Here is a 16,731-nt window from a genome sequence, read left to right on the forward strand (position 1 = left end):
TACTGCACATAACTTCGTTCAAGTTTGTAAAAATTGTTTAGTGGTTGGTCCAAAACAAACTGTCCATCCATCCCATAGCAAAAATTTCACATAATTAGACTTGAATCATACCCATAACATATTCATTAATATAGATATGGTTTTCCATCAAACTCCTGATGGGCGTATCATGTATCTCATTGGTACTTTTGTATTAATAAAGGAATACAATTGAATTACAATTTAGAAAAAAAGTAAAGTAATTAAGGACAATTTTTGCTATTTTTTGTGTGTGTTTGTATTCGTTTAAGACTTAGGACAATGAAAGATGGCTCATTCTATACAAATCTTTTATATGTATATGACTGTTTTGATATTAAAAAAGTAATTCTAAATTAGTTGGGCAGATTCTATCTCTAAAATCTCATGTATTACTTCTTTTCATAAAATCTTAATTTTCTATATTTAACATAGAAACCAAGTATCAGAAAATGGTCCGAAAACGCAGAGAAGCAATAGAGAACTACCAAACTCCAATAACAAACTTTGACCTTCCACCCATACCAGAAGGTGCCATGCCTGTCTACACTATATCATTGTCTGACGGTGTCCGATTCAAGGTGATTTTCTTTTTCTTATATATATATATATCTATACATGCATGAATCAAAGTTTTCTCCACATGTTCTAGGTTTTAATTGCTCCTGCTTTTCTTGGTATAGTTTGTATTAACTGTTAGTATTGTATACAAATATTTCTTTTAATTAAATGTAGCTATCACTGTTTCCTTAATTTTCACTAGTTTGGTCTTCATTTCTCTTGTTCAATTGAGATTTTCTGTTACCTCAGGATTTAAGAAAACTAGGTCATGTTTTTCTTATGATATTAAAGTTTTCAATATTAAAATGTTTTAAAATTTGTTTTAATTGTAGTAATGTCTTCACAAGTTTACTTAATTCTTCTCTGTGCAGGACTATACATATTATGTTTCTGTCTGTTTTGGATATTTCTTTACACTTTCAATAAAGAAAAGACATGAATGTATATACATTATATCTGAAAGCATTTTAAGACATGGTGTCAGTGATGAATGGATGATTATAATTTTATTTCATTGAAATATTTAATAACTTTTAAAAGTGAAAGGGAATATTCTAGTAACTTTATTAAATATGTGTATCAGTATTTACCAATATGTTGAAAGACTTTGTATACTGGATCAGATATGTTTGTTCTCTGCATGAAATAAGTTTGTTCTCTGCATGAAACACGTTTGTTCTCTGCATGTAATAAGTTTGTTCTCTGCATGAAATAAGTTTGTTCTCTGCATGAAATAAGTTTTTCTCTATTTTTCCTTAATGTACAATAACCCCCTACATAAATTACATACTCATCTATACTTTTTTAACTTCTGTAATACTACAACTAATAATTATTATAGATAGATTGGATATTATACTATATAATGGATTTTTATTACTGAATGTCGAGTGATTGTGAAAACTGTTACCACTTCCAGCCACAGACAGAGGGGTCAGTCTCGTACTGTCCGTCTGAGAAAAGTGCTGAGTTTGGGTGATAAACACACAAGCAGGCTGGGTGAGAGAGGCAGTTTCTAGTCGCTGTAGTAGATGCTAGGCTAATTTAGAAGTATAATTTAGCCAGCTGCAGAATTTTGTAGTAAAATGTCTTCATAGAATAACTTCCAAATTATTCAGTATAATTAGTAATAGATGCATGTTAGGTAAAATAGTATATTTATACATACCCTTGCAAATTTCGTCATGTCAAACTTGTAGTCACAGCTGTGACTTCTAATCAGTAGGCCTATATTATATTTCTTTTCTTAGTTAGATTTCATCTTGGAGACTAAAAAAATCAATCTGGATTGCTCAATTGATGAGTGTATTTACAAAATTTGTTACGTCCATGAGAAAATGAGACTATACTGTGCATGCAAACTTAAACAAGTAATTTATGTAAGTAAGCAAGCTATATCTCTATTTCCCCTAACGTTGGACTTAATGATTATTGATATGTCCATTTTCTCCAGTTTTTCGGACGTAAAGATTATTGTAAAAACACTCATCTATTTATGTTGTTTTAGAGAGAAAATACAGCAGTTATGTTGCTTAGTGTTTACATTTTAGTCTGTAGACCAGACTTTGCTTCAGCTTTCAATTGTTTTATTTGCTAGAATGATTCACAGATGAAATCTTTACAGGTATTAAAATTTTAAGTTTGATTAGCACTGAGCATTTTCTGTCAAATTAATATCTTAAGAGATGCATTTTTTCACTATACGTTTGTACCATGAACACTATACTACCCACATATGCATAATTTTACCACCATCACAATGTCTAAAACATGTATGTCATGTAATTAATGTACGATTGCTTTCTTGATTGTGGCAGATTGAGTTTTAAGCAGTGTTTTTATTAGGGTATTTTGTTTTTGATATTGTGATATTCACTTTTAATTGAACTGATAATAAATTAAGTTGGTCCTTAATTGCAATAACTGTGACCTGTAAAACTGACTTGAATTGACTTATATGTTTAATGACACACCACCATGAATGAAACTGCATGATCTAACCAAAATATTTTTAAAAGCTGTACTTCATTCCTTTGTGTTGTGGGTGGGATTTAGCTCAGTCGGTTGAGTGCACACTTGAGGTGCTTGCGTCACAGGATCGAACCACCTCGGTGGATCCATTCAGCTGATTGTTTTTTTTCTCGTTCCATCCAGTGCACCACAACTGGACAAAGACTGTGGTATGTGCTTTCCTGTCTGTGGGAAAGTGCATATAAAAGATCCCTTGCTGCATTAGAAAAAATCTAGAGGGTTTTCTCTAATGAGGAGTCAAAATTACCAAATGTTTGACATCCAATAGCCGATGATTAATTAATCAATGTGCTCCAGTGGTGTTGTTAAAAAAAAAAAAAAAAAAAAAAAAAAAAAAAAAAAAAAAAAAAAAAAAAAAATCATTCCTTTATGATGTCACTGACTGGACTTTTATTATTTTATTCAGTCTCATCTGATGTCACTGATTACACTTCATTCCCACATTAAGTCATTGATTGGGATTTTAATCCCATAATACCATGTTGTACATCAAGTAGTCATAAATTAAAATACTTTTTAAATGTGTCATTAAACAATATTTTTATTTTTTTAATTTCCAAAATGATGTCATGCACTCATTTCATTTCATTCCCATATGATGTCACTGATCAAACTTCATTCCCATATCATATCATTGGACTTCACTCCCATATAATATCACTGGAATTCACTCCCATAAAATACATGTACTGGACTTCATTCCAAAATTAGTCTGGTAGAAGTTTAGTTGAACGTGGATTTGTCTCCTAAAGTTTTTTCTTCCGTTTTGTGATGTCTGGCAATTACAAAGTTGAAAACTACCGGGTAACATCTTGTCACCCTTGAGCAATTTTTCTTATTGGCTCATTTACACCCTTCACCCCTCTGACTGGACTTCATTCCCATATTATATTAGTAACTGGGGGAGTGGGACGTAGCCAAGTGGTAAAGCGATCGCTTGATGTGCAGTCGGTTTAGTATCGATTCCCATCGGTGGCCCTATTGAGCTATTTTTCATTCCAACAAGTGCTCCACAACTGGTGTAACAAAGGCCGTGGTATGTGCTATCCTATCCTGGGATGGTGCATATAAAAGATCCCTTTCTGCTAATTGAAAAGAGTAGCCCATGAAGTGGCGACAGCGGGTTTCATCTCTTTATATCTATGTGGTCCATAACCATATGTCTGATGCCATATAACCATAAATAAAATGTGTTGAGTGCATCGTTAAATAAAACATTTCCTTCCTATTACTGACTGGACTTCATACCCATATGATGTCACTGACTGGACTTCATACCCATATAATGTCACTGACTGGACTTCATTCCCATATAATGTCACTGACTGGACTTCATACCCATATCATGTCAATGACTGGACTTCATTCCCATATGATGTCACTGACTGGACTTCATTCCCATATGATGTCACTGACTGGACTTCATACCCATATGATGTCACTGACTGGACTTCATACCCATATGATGTCACTGACTGGACTTCATTCCCATATGATATCACTGACTGGACTTCATACCCATATGATATCACTGACTAGACTTCATTCCCATATGATATCACTGACTGGACTTCATACCCATATGATATCACTGACTGGACTTCATACCCATATGATATCATTTTATATATGAAGATATATTTGAAAAATATTTTGGGCAGACATGGTACTGAATTCCAATTATCAGGGAAAACCCCCAGTCAAAGAATGGATCCACTGAGGTGGTTTGATCCTACACTGCAACCACCTCAGGTGAGGGCTCTACTGACTGAGCTAGATCCCACCCTCAAAATGGAATAATTCAGCTTCGTAATTCAGCTTCATAATTCAGCTTCGTAATTCAGCTTCATAATTCAGCTTCATAATTCAGCTTCATAATTAATTTATCACAGTATTATGTCTGTTTGTAATGCTGACAACCCACATTATTTATGTCATCTAGGGGAAAAAAAGAGAGTATGTCTATCAAATATCAATTTGTGGAAAGTGTTTGAATTATTTTTAGTACATTCATATTCTTTGTGTATTTTACAGATACATTCAGTACAACGTGTACCAAAATTATACTGAATGTGTCCAATTTTAAGATTTAGTACCAACATCCAGATATAATATATATTTTTGTATGTGTATTGATTTTATAGATTGGTGTTTTTTTTCTCAATAAACTACATGTACTATATATCACTGCATGAATTTTGTTATCACATTTGCTAATATATTTTATTTCCATATATTTCTTAATTTACACTTATATTCTAGTACTGGTCCATCAGTGCTTGGTGACGGGTTTTATTGACTATTTTAACATATGTAGATCATATTGGAATTGTTTGTTTCATTGTAAGTTTTTTCCAGTTTTGTGATTAAAATACATGTATTATGGATAGATGGATTATTTTAAATCTCTCACGCACTGGGTACTGTCAGTAACAGAACATATTTAATTATTATTGATGAAATAGTTGTCACATTTTGTAGTGGTTATCTATATATTCGTTAGCATTAAATCGTTCAACTATTGCAAAAATATGAATTGTGGTGACATAGTTGTTTCATATGAATGATGATATGATTTAAGGTAGCACTTAATAAATTATTTTAAATTATGAATTGATGCATGTGTATGTGACAAATATATATTGCATTATACTTACATAGTTAGTTGGTATGAAATACTAAAAGATAATAATAAATAATAATAACATTTAAAAAGATTCAATAACAAAAGCAAGGTGACCCATTTGTTAATGGATCTGATAGAGACTGTAATCAGTGAGGTCTTGTTAGCTTTTTGAAACATGCTTGAAGAATATGTTCTAACTACAAATTAAAAAAAAAGAAATTAAAGTCGCACCCCCTAGTTTGAGCCTGTGAAAACAGACACTAAGCTTTGTTAATATGAAAACCTGTAACACATCTGGATAAAATTACATTAGAGCAGGGCTTGAATTTAAGAATTTGTCTCCCATGTTAATTTTGTTTGTGGGTGAAATGGCCCACTGATGGCAATTTTGAATCTGCCTATGGCAGTTAAAAAAAAAAAAAGTGACTTTTGCAGCAAATAAACATGACTGAAAGGTTATTTTATTGTATGTAAAATGAATGAATGAATAAATTAATGTTTAACAACACCCCAGCACAAAAAATGTTATTGTATGTAGACATATTTCAAATGTCCAAATGTTATATACTAGCAGATAATGTACAAGAGATATATACATTTTGCAACCATTGAGGAGCTTTACTGAAGGCACTTTTGTGCCATCGGTGTTGCTCCTGACTCATGGCAATTTATACCTCAGTGCTGTCATTAAATACGAACCCTGTTGAAGGAAAAGAAGTCTGACATTGAATAGGAAAATACTCTAAAAATAGATTATAGCTTTTCTTCATAACCATTACATCTCAGAACAGACATTGTTTGTTTTGTTTTACAGGCCAATTCAAACACAAAACAATGTGTGGAATCAGAATAAAAATAAATTAAAATACCAGAGAATCGCAATGTCACATGATTTAAGAGTTAAAATAATTTATATTCTGTATGTACCGTAATATTAAATCTTAGTTATTTCACATTTATATACTTTATTCATCTAGTGAAAACAGAATCAAAGAGTGCTAACATGTTAAATATTTTATTTAACACGTGTAGTCGATAAATTGATTGTACTGGCAGCAATAAAAAAAGGCACAGTTTTCGAATTTATTTTTAGTCTAAATTGAGAAAGTTCATGTAAGTGGGCCCATAAAACATAGAATAAAACATGTCTGGCCTCGGAGATACGCATATTGATAAAATGATGAAAAATACATTTCATGGCATTACATTCATTTCAACTTATTTTTGTGCTTATGTCCAATTAAGGTTGAAACACGCTGTCCTGGGCACACAACTCAGCTACCTGGGCTGTCTGTCCAGGACAGTGGGTTAGTTGGTTAGTGGTTAGTGAGAGCGAAGAGGGTATATAGTGGCCGTACACCCATTGAGCCTTTAAGAGCTCGCCCTGGGTTGGAGCCGGTACCGAGCTGCAAACCCTGTACCTACCAGCCTGCAGTCCGATGGCTTAACCACTGCACCACTGAGGCCGGTATGGCATTACAAACACCCTGATGATCATAAACACTTCAAATGTACAGAAATAGATACTCTAAACAACAAAATGTAAGTACTGTAATGTCCGATTTCATTTATAAAAAATTGCTTTAATAGTGACAAATATGCTACCATGTTAAAACTCTAGGGTCAAACTGTCACCGTAACATGTAACCTGTTTCATAAGCAATATGTATATCAGTGAAATTATTTTCATGACATCGCTAAAAAGCAGTCACTGTTTGTAGTATGATTTTGTTTCTTTCTGAAAATCTACAATGACAAAATGTTAGCAAAGATTAATTTTTGATTTTTGAAAATTTTGTTTCAGGATTTGAGTGATGACAGCTCAGTGGGTACACCGGCAGTTGACACCAGACCCAGTCGTATGTTGGCCGGCAGCATTGACAATCTGCGGAAAACTCGGAAATCAGTGTTTAGCTGAGAACGTACCAATAGTGCCACATTATCTGATGAGATAAAAGTATCACTGATACTGAGAATACTGTGATATAAATAATATGAGATATGGAAAAGACTGTGATACTGATAAAATACTGTGATAGTAACAATACTGTGAGATAAGAGTAAAAATACATTTACTGTTGAATGTATTTCCTCTTATTGAAAGATATAAGACAAAAAATAAGAATGCTGGACTTCAGTCACAGCTTTGTGCCATAAAACAATATTCATGCCAATTTAATTACCAATTTAGAACATCTCCTCATTGTTCTTTTTATGTATGAATTTGAGATAGGTTTCTTTTCTTAGATCCTGTAATATCATATTTACTGTACATGAAAAGAAAATAGAAAATAAAAGGAATGATTAACAGTGTATCACTGTGACACTTGATCAGGATGGTAAGAGAAGAAACATATTGCTACCACACAGGCTACTCCCAACAACCAGAAAAAAGGTCATATGCACCTTCCCATAGACAGGACAGCACATACCACAACTTTTGATACACTGGGAATTGTGGGTGAGGAAAAAACACCTCAGAACAATTGATCCAAGGATGCATTACATTGTGAGGCTAGTATAGTACTCCATATTTCAAGTCATAATAAGAAGAAAGATTGTGTTTGTCTTGTTTTTGTTGTTTTTTGCACATGTTCAGGTGATGGAACCTGGTTACAACATTCATAGAGTAGATGTCTGTACCATATTTTGTGAGGTGACTGTGCAGTGCATGTTTTAGTTGTAACTTGTTATTCTCCACAATATACACAGTGCATCTTAATGAAAAGAATATTGTTGTCTGCATTAACAAAACTGTTAATTAAAGATAATGTTTTTAATAATAATGGTATAAATCTGTCGCCTACATCAGATGTAGAAAGTTGTACAAGTTCAACTTTTATAATTTTATGTAATATTCCTCCAAAATGGTTTCCATCAATGTGTGTTCTTGTATCAAAGAGAACAATATAGTTCTGCATGTCAGAGGAATTAACAACATGAATTTGCAAATTATAAATATGCAGGTTTATGCTAAAGACATGCAGGGTAGATAACCTATTGTATAATGAACTATTTGTTACATTGTCATCATTGTGTCATGTTTCAGTGTGTATGTTAATGATTTGTAGAATACTATTGAAACCAGTTTTATGTATCACAAAGAATCACATCATGTACATTCATGTTAAAACAAAAGTGCTCTTACTATGATTCCTTCACAACAAGCCAAATGAAATTTCTATCTGATGGTTATTTTTCACTTGTTTATTTTAAACTTTTGTCGATCAAAGTAGGCTGGTTAAGGATGTTTATTATGCTGGGATGTCATTGGGGAAATCTCATATATTTTCTGCACAGAAGTGTAATATTTGAAAACCACCATTATTAATAAAAAATAGTCTATGCCAAAACCTTTTATAATATATTTCATTATGCCATATATGCATATAGATCTGTAATATATGTCACTGTTTTTATAAACCATGTTTAGCCACAAAATAAAGGCATAATGTTTTGCCATTGGAATGTTGATTTTAGTGCATTTTTCAGTATTGTTTTATTAATGTTATTGACATTAAATGCAACTAAACATTGTTAAGATTGCAAATACAGTTTTCATCCAGCCTAGATTTGTTTTTAGTCTCATCAGTATTGATATTTGTTACCAGGTAATGAAATCCATGTTTTATGACCAGTAAAAGTATTTATTGAATGATCACTGTGATAACACTAGACCAAATGTTTTTGTTTTTTAACATAATGTTTTATATGCAAACTTTTATATCTTCTGTACATAATTATGTTACTTTGATACACACTTTGATATACTTAAATTTCTTCATAATATATACATACTTTGATATTTTATTCACAATATCTGGAATGGTTTGGGCAAAGTAAAAAAATATTAATTACATTTTGAAACATTTTACTGAGTGAAATTCTTTTTTCACAACATATTTTTAATAATTTTTCCTGACTTATACTCTGGCGTTAGGGGAAAGAGTGTTCACGTTAAAGAGTTATGTAACAAGTTTATTCATAAATTAAATACAGGCAGTCATGGCCAGTTTTTCTATTACAATTGTTTCTGTTTATTTATTAAAACCAAACAATCAATCAAACAATATAAATTGGTCGTTAGGTTACAGTGAGAGAAGAGAGATGTTGATGAGTGTTATGTAATTTAGAGGGTCTTGGTCTTACAAAATGTTATATGGGAGAAGGGGGTAAAAACAGTGGACAGATTGTATGTTATGTAATTGTTAAAGTTTCCTACAGTGTTCAAATTAATAAAGCTCTTTTACGAAGTTTATTAAAAAAGTATCCGACCTTAGGCCTGGGAAAAAAAGTAGCTTAAATTTTGGGTTCCATCTCTATCTCCTTTGCAGTAGGCCCCTTGCGACTCCACACGCTTAGTCCAGCAGTCCTTCCATTGCTGGAAACATTTCTGTTAGTCCTGTTTTGGAATGGCTGTCAGGTCGCTGTCGCGTTCTTCATGATGTCATCTTGGCTCTCAAATCGGGACCCTTTCAGTGGCACCTTCAGCTTGTGGAACAGCCAAAAATGACAAGGAGCCATGTCTGGAGAGTAGCGAGCCTGGCAAACCTGAGTAATTCCATGCTTGGCCAAGAAATTTCGCAAAATTTCGTTAAAATGGCATGTGCAGAACCTTCGCTAATCTCAACATTATTAGCAATTTCTTGGGCAGTCAACCGACAGTGTTCCATTATGAAATTGCGCACTTGGTCAATGACATGTGGATTTCGGCTTGTTGACGGCTTACCGGAACGATGGTCACTGTCAACCAAAGTTTGACCATCTTTAAACTGGTTAAACCATTCTTTAATTTGTGTAACCCCCATAGCATCGTTGCCACCATGAACACCGGCTGCCTGGCAGAAACTGACTCACTGGGCGAGGCTGCAGAAAATCATGCATACGCATTAAGGTCTGCTACTGCATTTGTCCCACTTTCGCCTCTCTGTTGCAACTAGTTACAGAGAGAAAAAATAAGGTTGGATACTCTTTGAACAGACCTCATATTGTTTGCTGTGAAAGGCAAACGGTGGGTTTCAATATTTAATTAAAATGAAGACAAGAAGTGTATGTAATAAATAGAGAACCTAGTTACACATTTTCATTTCTTATTTATAACACTCTTTTTATTGTGAGCTTGAACATAGTATATATTCTTACACACAATCAACTTGTGCAGTAAATAAGAAGTAAATACAACTTATATATGATTCTGTATATTTATTAGTTATTTATTCGTTTTTTTATTTCAGGTTTTGACTTCTTTTTTTTAATACTGCTTTATATTTCTTTCTTATACTGTTATTCATGTAGAAGCCAGTCTTATTGCAATGACCATTTTATTTTATTTATCAACAGTTACTCCATATAATTGTTATATAATGTATATTGTGCATGGCTCCAATCATAGGTATGCTGCATGTGTGTATTAAAAAAAAACCACACTCCAAAACACCACCCAGACAGTATGACTATAACAGAAGTTCTTTTCACATTTGTTGTCCATGTTATTTTTATTTAAAAAAAAAAAAAAAGCCAACTTATGCACTATATATATATTGTAAATCATTTAAAGTCAACTTTCAAACTTACTTGCCCTGCAATTTATGTTTTGGTAACAATAACAAAGATTCTACACACCCATAAAAACAATTAACTGTGCACATTTTAATTTTTCATCCTTCCTCGACACATTCTGTACCTATGATCTGAATCATGCACATATAAAACAATAAAAGCTAAAATTATTAATTCTGTGTCGTTGGTTGTTTGTATCTAATGGGACAGAACAGGAAAAACCAAACATTTTCTAGCCATACATAACTGATCTGCAAATTGTACATAGAAAATCTGAGTGAATTTGTAGCAGGTTTTGGCCAACTGGCTTAAAAATATGGTTATGGAATACAAGATATAACACCCACAACTCTTTAAAATTCTGCACTTCAACAAATGCAATATTGTGAGCAGACTGCAAACAAATAATGTCCTGAGCAGAGAAAACCCCTCAAGTCTAGACCAATTTGGCTCAGACTGTATGCAGTTCAGAAGAAAATTTAATTATAATGCATGGTCGGTAGTATTATGCACTATGAATATTTGACTAATGGACACTGCCAATAAAAATACAGAATTCATACAAATGCTAATCGGTATTTGTACTGATGACTGACTTCGCCAGTAAAATCAACTACGGTACATAGTAGGTGGTTACAAGTACCTCTTGACCATGCCAGAAGTAACTACTGAACCCTCCCCAAAGTGGTCATACCCCCACAGCTAAAAGCTGATGAGGAAATACCAGGTGTGTGGCATGGATAAAAGCACATGTTACAGTTGGAGAGACAAGGACTGGGATGTAGAGTTGGACAGAGGAAGAAGTTGAAAGCTAGGAGGAGCTCTCAGATCGGGAAGAAATGAGATGAATTCAAAGGAGAGAAAGGGACTGGGATTTAGTACTGTAAATAATTTTCTTAATGACGTTAGGCAATGGAGATGTGGGTTACAGGTAGATATTTCTAATGTCAATCTAAGAAAACAAAATTCAAAAGATGTTGTCATCATAAATTTTATGTACAAATCATATATATATATATATTTCAATCATACATTGAACAAAGAGTTTAAGTACCGGGAAAACAAAAATAATGTCACATATCTATTTAACTGAAACTGGAAGTAAACAAAATGGATCAAATAATATGTTAAAATAATAATAATAATAATAATAATCCAATATATATATATATATATATATATATATATATATATATATGTATCTCAAATCCAAATTCAGCAGTATTGGAAAAAAAAAGGAAAAAAAGAAATTTGAGTGGATAATCATTGAACGTATTAATTTTATACACAATGATATTTTTAGTAAAAATAAAAGGAACCATCAATACAGATGATGTGGAACAATGAATAATGACAGAAACATTTAGCCTAATCAAACATTAAGGCATGTACTTTATTATTAAAACTGTCATTCTGCATCTATTGTTTTAACTTTCAACCTATGTAAATGTGCATTATAAATTGCATATTAAACAATGTTTTTTTCAGTGCAGTCAATACTTTGAAAGTTACTTCGAACTTTGTTCCATAATCTAAAAGCAGAATACACTTCAATACAGTTGTATTTATTTTTATAACTTTTTTTTACAAAGTTACATTCATTTGTTCATTCTTGGATGCGTCATTTAGAAATGCATACACATAATTAACAGAATAAAATGTCCCAAGGTTTCCAATATTTAAAGTAATTAACAAAGCCTTAAATTAATTTTTATTTTGTAGACATGGAAAAATAATGTTGAATTATAATAGTAAGTTGATAAAGTGTTTATTCATGGGTATAATATGATATTAATGTAGGTGTTATTAATTGAAATATTGTAAATGGATACCTTAATTTGATTGGTTATACTTAAGTACAACTAGTTACCACATGGCAAGGGAATGATTCATATAATCTGCTCCATTAAAGCTAGTCTTGTTAATATATTAATATAAATGTTTTGTCACTAAGGCAATATAGTTTGAACAATTCTACTGTAAAAACAGTTTTGTCACTAAGGCAATATAGTTTGAACAATTCTACTGTAAAAACAAAACACAAAAAGAAATCAACAATTGTAAAAATATACAAAAATATTAATACATGTATTAGTATTTGGCAAGACAAATAATGCTGTATGCACAATCACAATTAAGTATCACAGTGGTATTTTTTTGGTAATGTTATTAACATTAATATTTTTTATTGCTGAAATCAGAATGGAGACTGACAAAGATTTTGAGAGTAGCAATTATGATCAATTATTTTCAAAGACTCTGGTATATACATACTGCATATTCTCTTTTAAAACATATATTACAGAATACACGTTAAGTAGTGAATATGAAAAATGCCAGAAATAAGATGTTAGTCATAGGTGGTGAATAATAACGGTTTGTCCACAGGCTTTGCATGTACAATTAAAAAAAAAAAAAAAAAAAAAAAAACCCCAAAAGAAATCCATTTAAAACTCAGTATTTTGTTTACCACTTAAAGATGTGCCAAAATTTAAAAACTATATATAAAACTAGATTCACAAGAATATTAAAAGAAAATCTACAGGGCAAGTCATTGTTGGACTATATTCTTCATTTGCTACCCTTATTTCTTCTAAAATATCTGGGATTGTTTCTTTTAGATGGTACTACAATCAATCAACCTTTTCTTTTAGATGGTACTACAATCAATCAACCTTTTCTTTTAGATGGTACTACAATCAATCAACCTTTTCTTTTAGATGGTACTACAATCAATAAACCTTTTCTTTTAGATGGTACTACAATCAATAAACCTTTTCTTTTAGATGGTACTACAATCAATAAACCTTTTCTTAAAGATTATTTGAGACTCTTCATCCATCATAAAATCTGAAACTGGTACATAATAAAACTTCAACAATACTGCTTTGTAAATAATACAAGGTAACTAATATTATGTCTTGTAGTGTACTATGGTATACAAAATGTACAACTTATTACAGTGTTTTCCTCTGAATTATCCACATGGTTAAAATGAGCATGTTAATAAAACAAAGCATGAAAAGTTTATTGTAAAGGTTTTATGTACAATAATATGATGACATTTTAATCAAATATAGTTCAGCAGTATCAAATAACAGCAAACCAACATTGGACGGATGATTATAATAAAGATATCAAACAATATTCATAATATTTTATATGCATTTCTTGTAAATAAACAAATACATAATATATTTTATATATATTTCTTATAAATAAACAAATAACAACATATTTTACATTTTTGCTGTTACCTTATTTTGTCTATATTTTATAAACATCTGGATTCTGATAAATACTCACTTTCAGATAATACTATTTTTTTAATTCTGATAAAAAGTCACAGTTTTTAATCATACATTCATGTAATATATTATTTACTATACACACATATATTACAAATGTTTTTGTCCTGTCACATTTCAATGAAAAAGCACAAACCAATGATTTATATGTCACATAAGTATAACACTACAGTAAAGAAAGCATTGAAGTATAAGTGAAATTATATTAATACTCAATGGACTCACTTTAATTTTTCACACATTAACTAAACATTTTATCTAAACATTTAAAAATATATATTTAGCAACCCATCAGTAAAAATTAGTGAAACTCATGAATAAAGTTAATTCAAGTGTTCTGCTAAAACTGCCCTTTATAAACAGGTAGGTAGTCTTTCAAAATACAGTAAACTATAAAATATCTGTGAGCATAACACAGTGAGAAAAACCACACTTTTACTGAGACCGTACAAATAGATAATATTTCATCATCATCATTTTGAGTTACTGTATTTTGTATGAATAACTATCTTATCAATTATCATGATCACTAATAAAATTACCTCTCTAAATATTAAATCTGGTCTTCATCAAATTTTAAAAAACCTAATCTTTCATAATTTTCAGTACGTGGTTTAATTGTAGGATGGAAATGGCTGACAGCAGGTTCAGTGGTATGCATAAGTGGTTTACAGCAACACAAATTTGAATGTAAACATGGATTATATGCAGAATGGAAATGGCCGACCTTTCATTTACAGCAGGTTCAGCAGTATGTCCCTAAGGTGGTTTACAGCACAGAGTCTGATGTAGAAGTTTATTGGTCCAGCTGACAGAGCATGGCCGCTCCTCGTAACACCCAGAAGTCTGGTGGTTGAACAGACGGCAGGTCAACAGACGAGACAAAGTTGGTAGAGTGTCCAGTGGAGGACAGCGTCCCAGCTCTAGTGGACGTACGATACAGAGGACATTCATACGTCTGAGATTCTTTACCTTTGGCTTTCAATTGGTCATCATCTTGTTCCGTTTTGCTGCCAGATTTCTCAACAGAAGATGGAATTTGAATCTACAAGATTAATTGCAATAAAATGTTTAAGTATTCTTCTGGGGGTTTTAATTTTTAATTTTAATTCTAATTATTATCTATCTTTGCTTCACAGATGTAGTTGGCACAAATTCAGTGACAGGATTGTTTCAGAACTAAAGTTTTAAAAGCTGTCAAATCCTAATTTTTGTAACCTAGATTTTACCAGATATTTTATCAACAAAATTCACCACTTTACTATAAAACTGACCAATAGTTTTTTTCTGAAATCCAAACAACAGATCATCAAAGACATCTGCAAATCCTAACAACTGATTCCAATCACATAAAGATGTACTTTTTAAAATAACCAAATAATTGAGATTTGACCAGGGATTCAAAGACAAGGGAAATGTAACTTCCACCAATATAATTATGTTTAATCAGCAACAGGTTTAAATTCTTTCATACACATGTAGAAAGACAAACTTTTAAGACAAATGACTTTAAAATCCAAAAATGGGCTTCAGAATGAAAACATAATGATGAATTTATACAGAGGGAATAAGGATGAAAGGTTACAATTGGGGGAGAGGGGTAAAAGGACAAATGGACTCTTCCTGACATTACCCCCCACCTCCCCCCCCAATAACCCCTTATGTTAATAAAATTTGTATTATTAAAACAGTTTTCTTTCTCTGCCAGTGCTTACAATGTAGATGAGTGACCGTCTGCTGGTATGTGATATGAAAATATGTGTAGATATAGTTACAGAGAAGGGATTCTAAGTGACTGCAACCCACTCTAAGATGAATTACCTGTACAGGCATGAAGTGTATTTCCGGGAGACAGCAGAATCTGTGACCGGGTTGCAGATCCTGCAGGGAGTAAGTGGTGGGATCCCATCGGGCTCCATCCAGGAAAAGACCAAAAATAAGCACACCATCTTCTGGGCCATGGTTAGACTGAACCAATAAATAGTCAAACAGATTAATACAAAGTATTTCAATTCTGTTACCGTAAAACATTGCTCACATAAGATAGAAAAAAGGTCTGCTTTTAGAATACAGTCATGTCAAAATTCAGACTACTTTGTAGTATGCAATAAATTAAGACCATGCAAAGTAATTAGAAAGGCTAATGTGAAAATGTGCATAAATTTGTTTCACGGCATTAAAAAAGTATTAAAAAGTTTCCTCTGATCATTAAAAACTATTTTGTTAAAAACTAAAAATGCTTAATTCATCTCAAACATGTTTGAAAAACGTAGCCCCAATAATGCTGTTAGCAAGACCTGAACTGATGTGACACTGAAATTAACTGGTCTCTTAAATGATGTCAAACAGTAATGTGCAAATGAAATACAGATGGTCATCAAAGGTACTACCGTATATCGCTGTGTATTAGCCGACTTTTTGATACAAAAATTATCAAGTCAAAGGCTGGGGTCGGCTTATCTAAGGAGTCAACATTTTATTGGAAATGTAAAGTTAGAATAGTGACGTCAGGGCTCGACTCGATCTATTGTCATTATTGTGCTCTGCATTTCCGCTTTAATAAAATTTTAATATTGCATTTTAACACAAGCTATTACAAATAAAAGATATTAAAATTGTATATATATG

At 32.0% G+C, this 16,731-nt stretch overlaps 2 protein-coding genes across 3 annotated transcripts in view; one reads left to right on the top strand and one right to left on the bottom strand.

Annotated features, from left to right (window-relative positions):
- Nucleotides 1-10,969, top strand: part of LOC121370039 (regulator of G-protein signaling 22-like) — a gene marked incomplete at its 5' end in the record, with an annotated part of 41,225 nt that extends 30,256 nt beyond the window's left edge. Inside the window, 3 exons of the mRNA XM_041495137.1 lie at nucleotides 454-599; nucleotides 2,177-2,203; nucleotides 7,041-10,969. Of these exons, the coding sequence (XP_041351071.1) occupies nucleotides 454-599; nucleotides 2,177-2,203; nucleotides 7,041-7,154 (287 nt within the window). The remainder of the gene's footprint in view (nucleotides 1-453; nucleotides 600-2,176; nucleotides 2,204-7,040) is intronic.
- An 803-nt stretch (nucleotides 10,970-11,772) lies between these two features.
- The window catches only part of LOC121371282 (dynein heavy chain 6, axonemal-like), a 118,716-nt gene continuing 113,757 nt past the window's right edge, over nucleotides 11,773-16,731 (bottom strand). For both annotated transcript variants that reach the window (XM_041497060.1, XM_041497059.1), the window contains 2 exons: nucleotides 15,925-16,071; nucleotides 11,773-15,148 (listed from right to left, as the gene is read on the bottom strand). In XM_041497060.1, coding sequence (XP_041352994.1) covers nucleotides 14,900-15,148; nucleotides 15,925-16,071 — 396 coding nt within the window. In that variant the 3' untranslated portion in view covers nucleotides 11,773-14,899. The remainder of the gene's footprint in view (nucleotides 15,149-15,924; nucleotides 16,072-16,731) is intronic.

The sequence above is a fragment of the Gigantopelta aegis genome, chromosome 4 (assembly GCF_016097555.1).
Source record: "Gigantopelta aegis isolate Gae_Host chromosome 4, Gae_host_genome, whole genome shotgun sequence".
In the NCBI taxonomy this organism is placed as follows: Eukaryota; Metazoa; Mollusca; class Gastropoda; order Neomphalida; family Peltospiridae; genus Gigantopelta; species Gigantopelta aegis.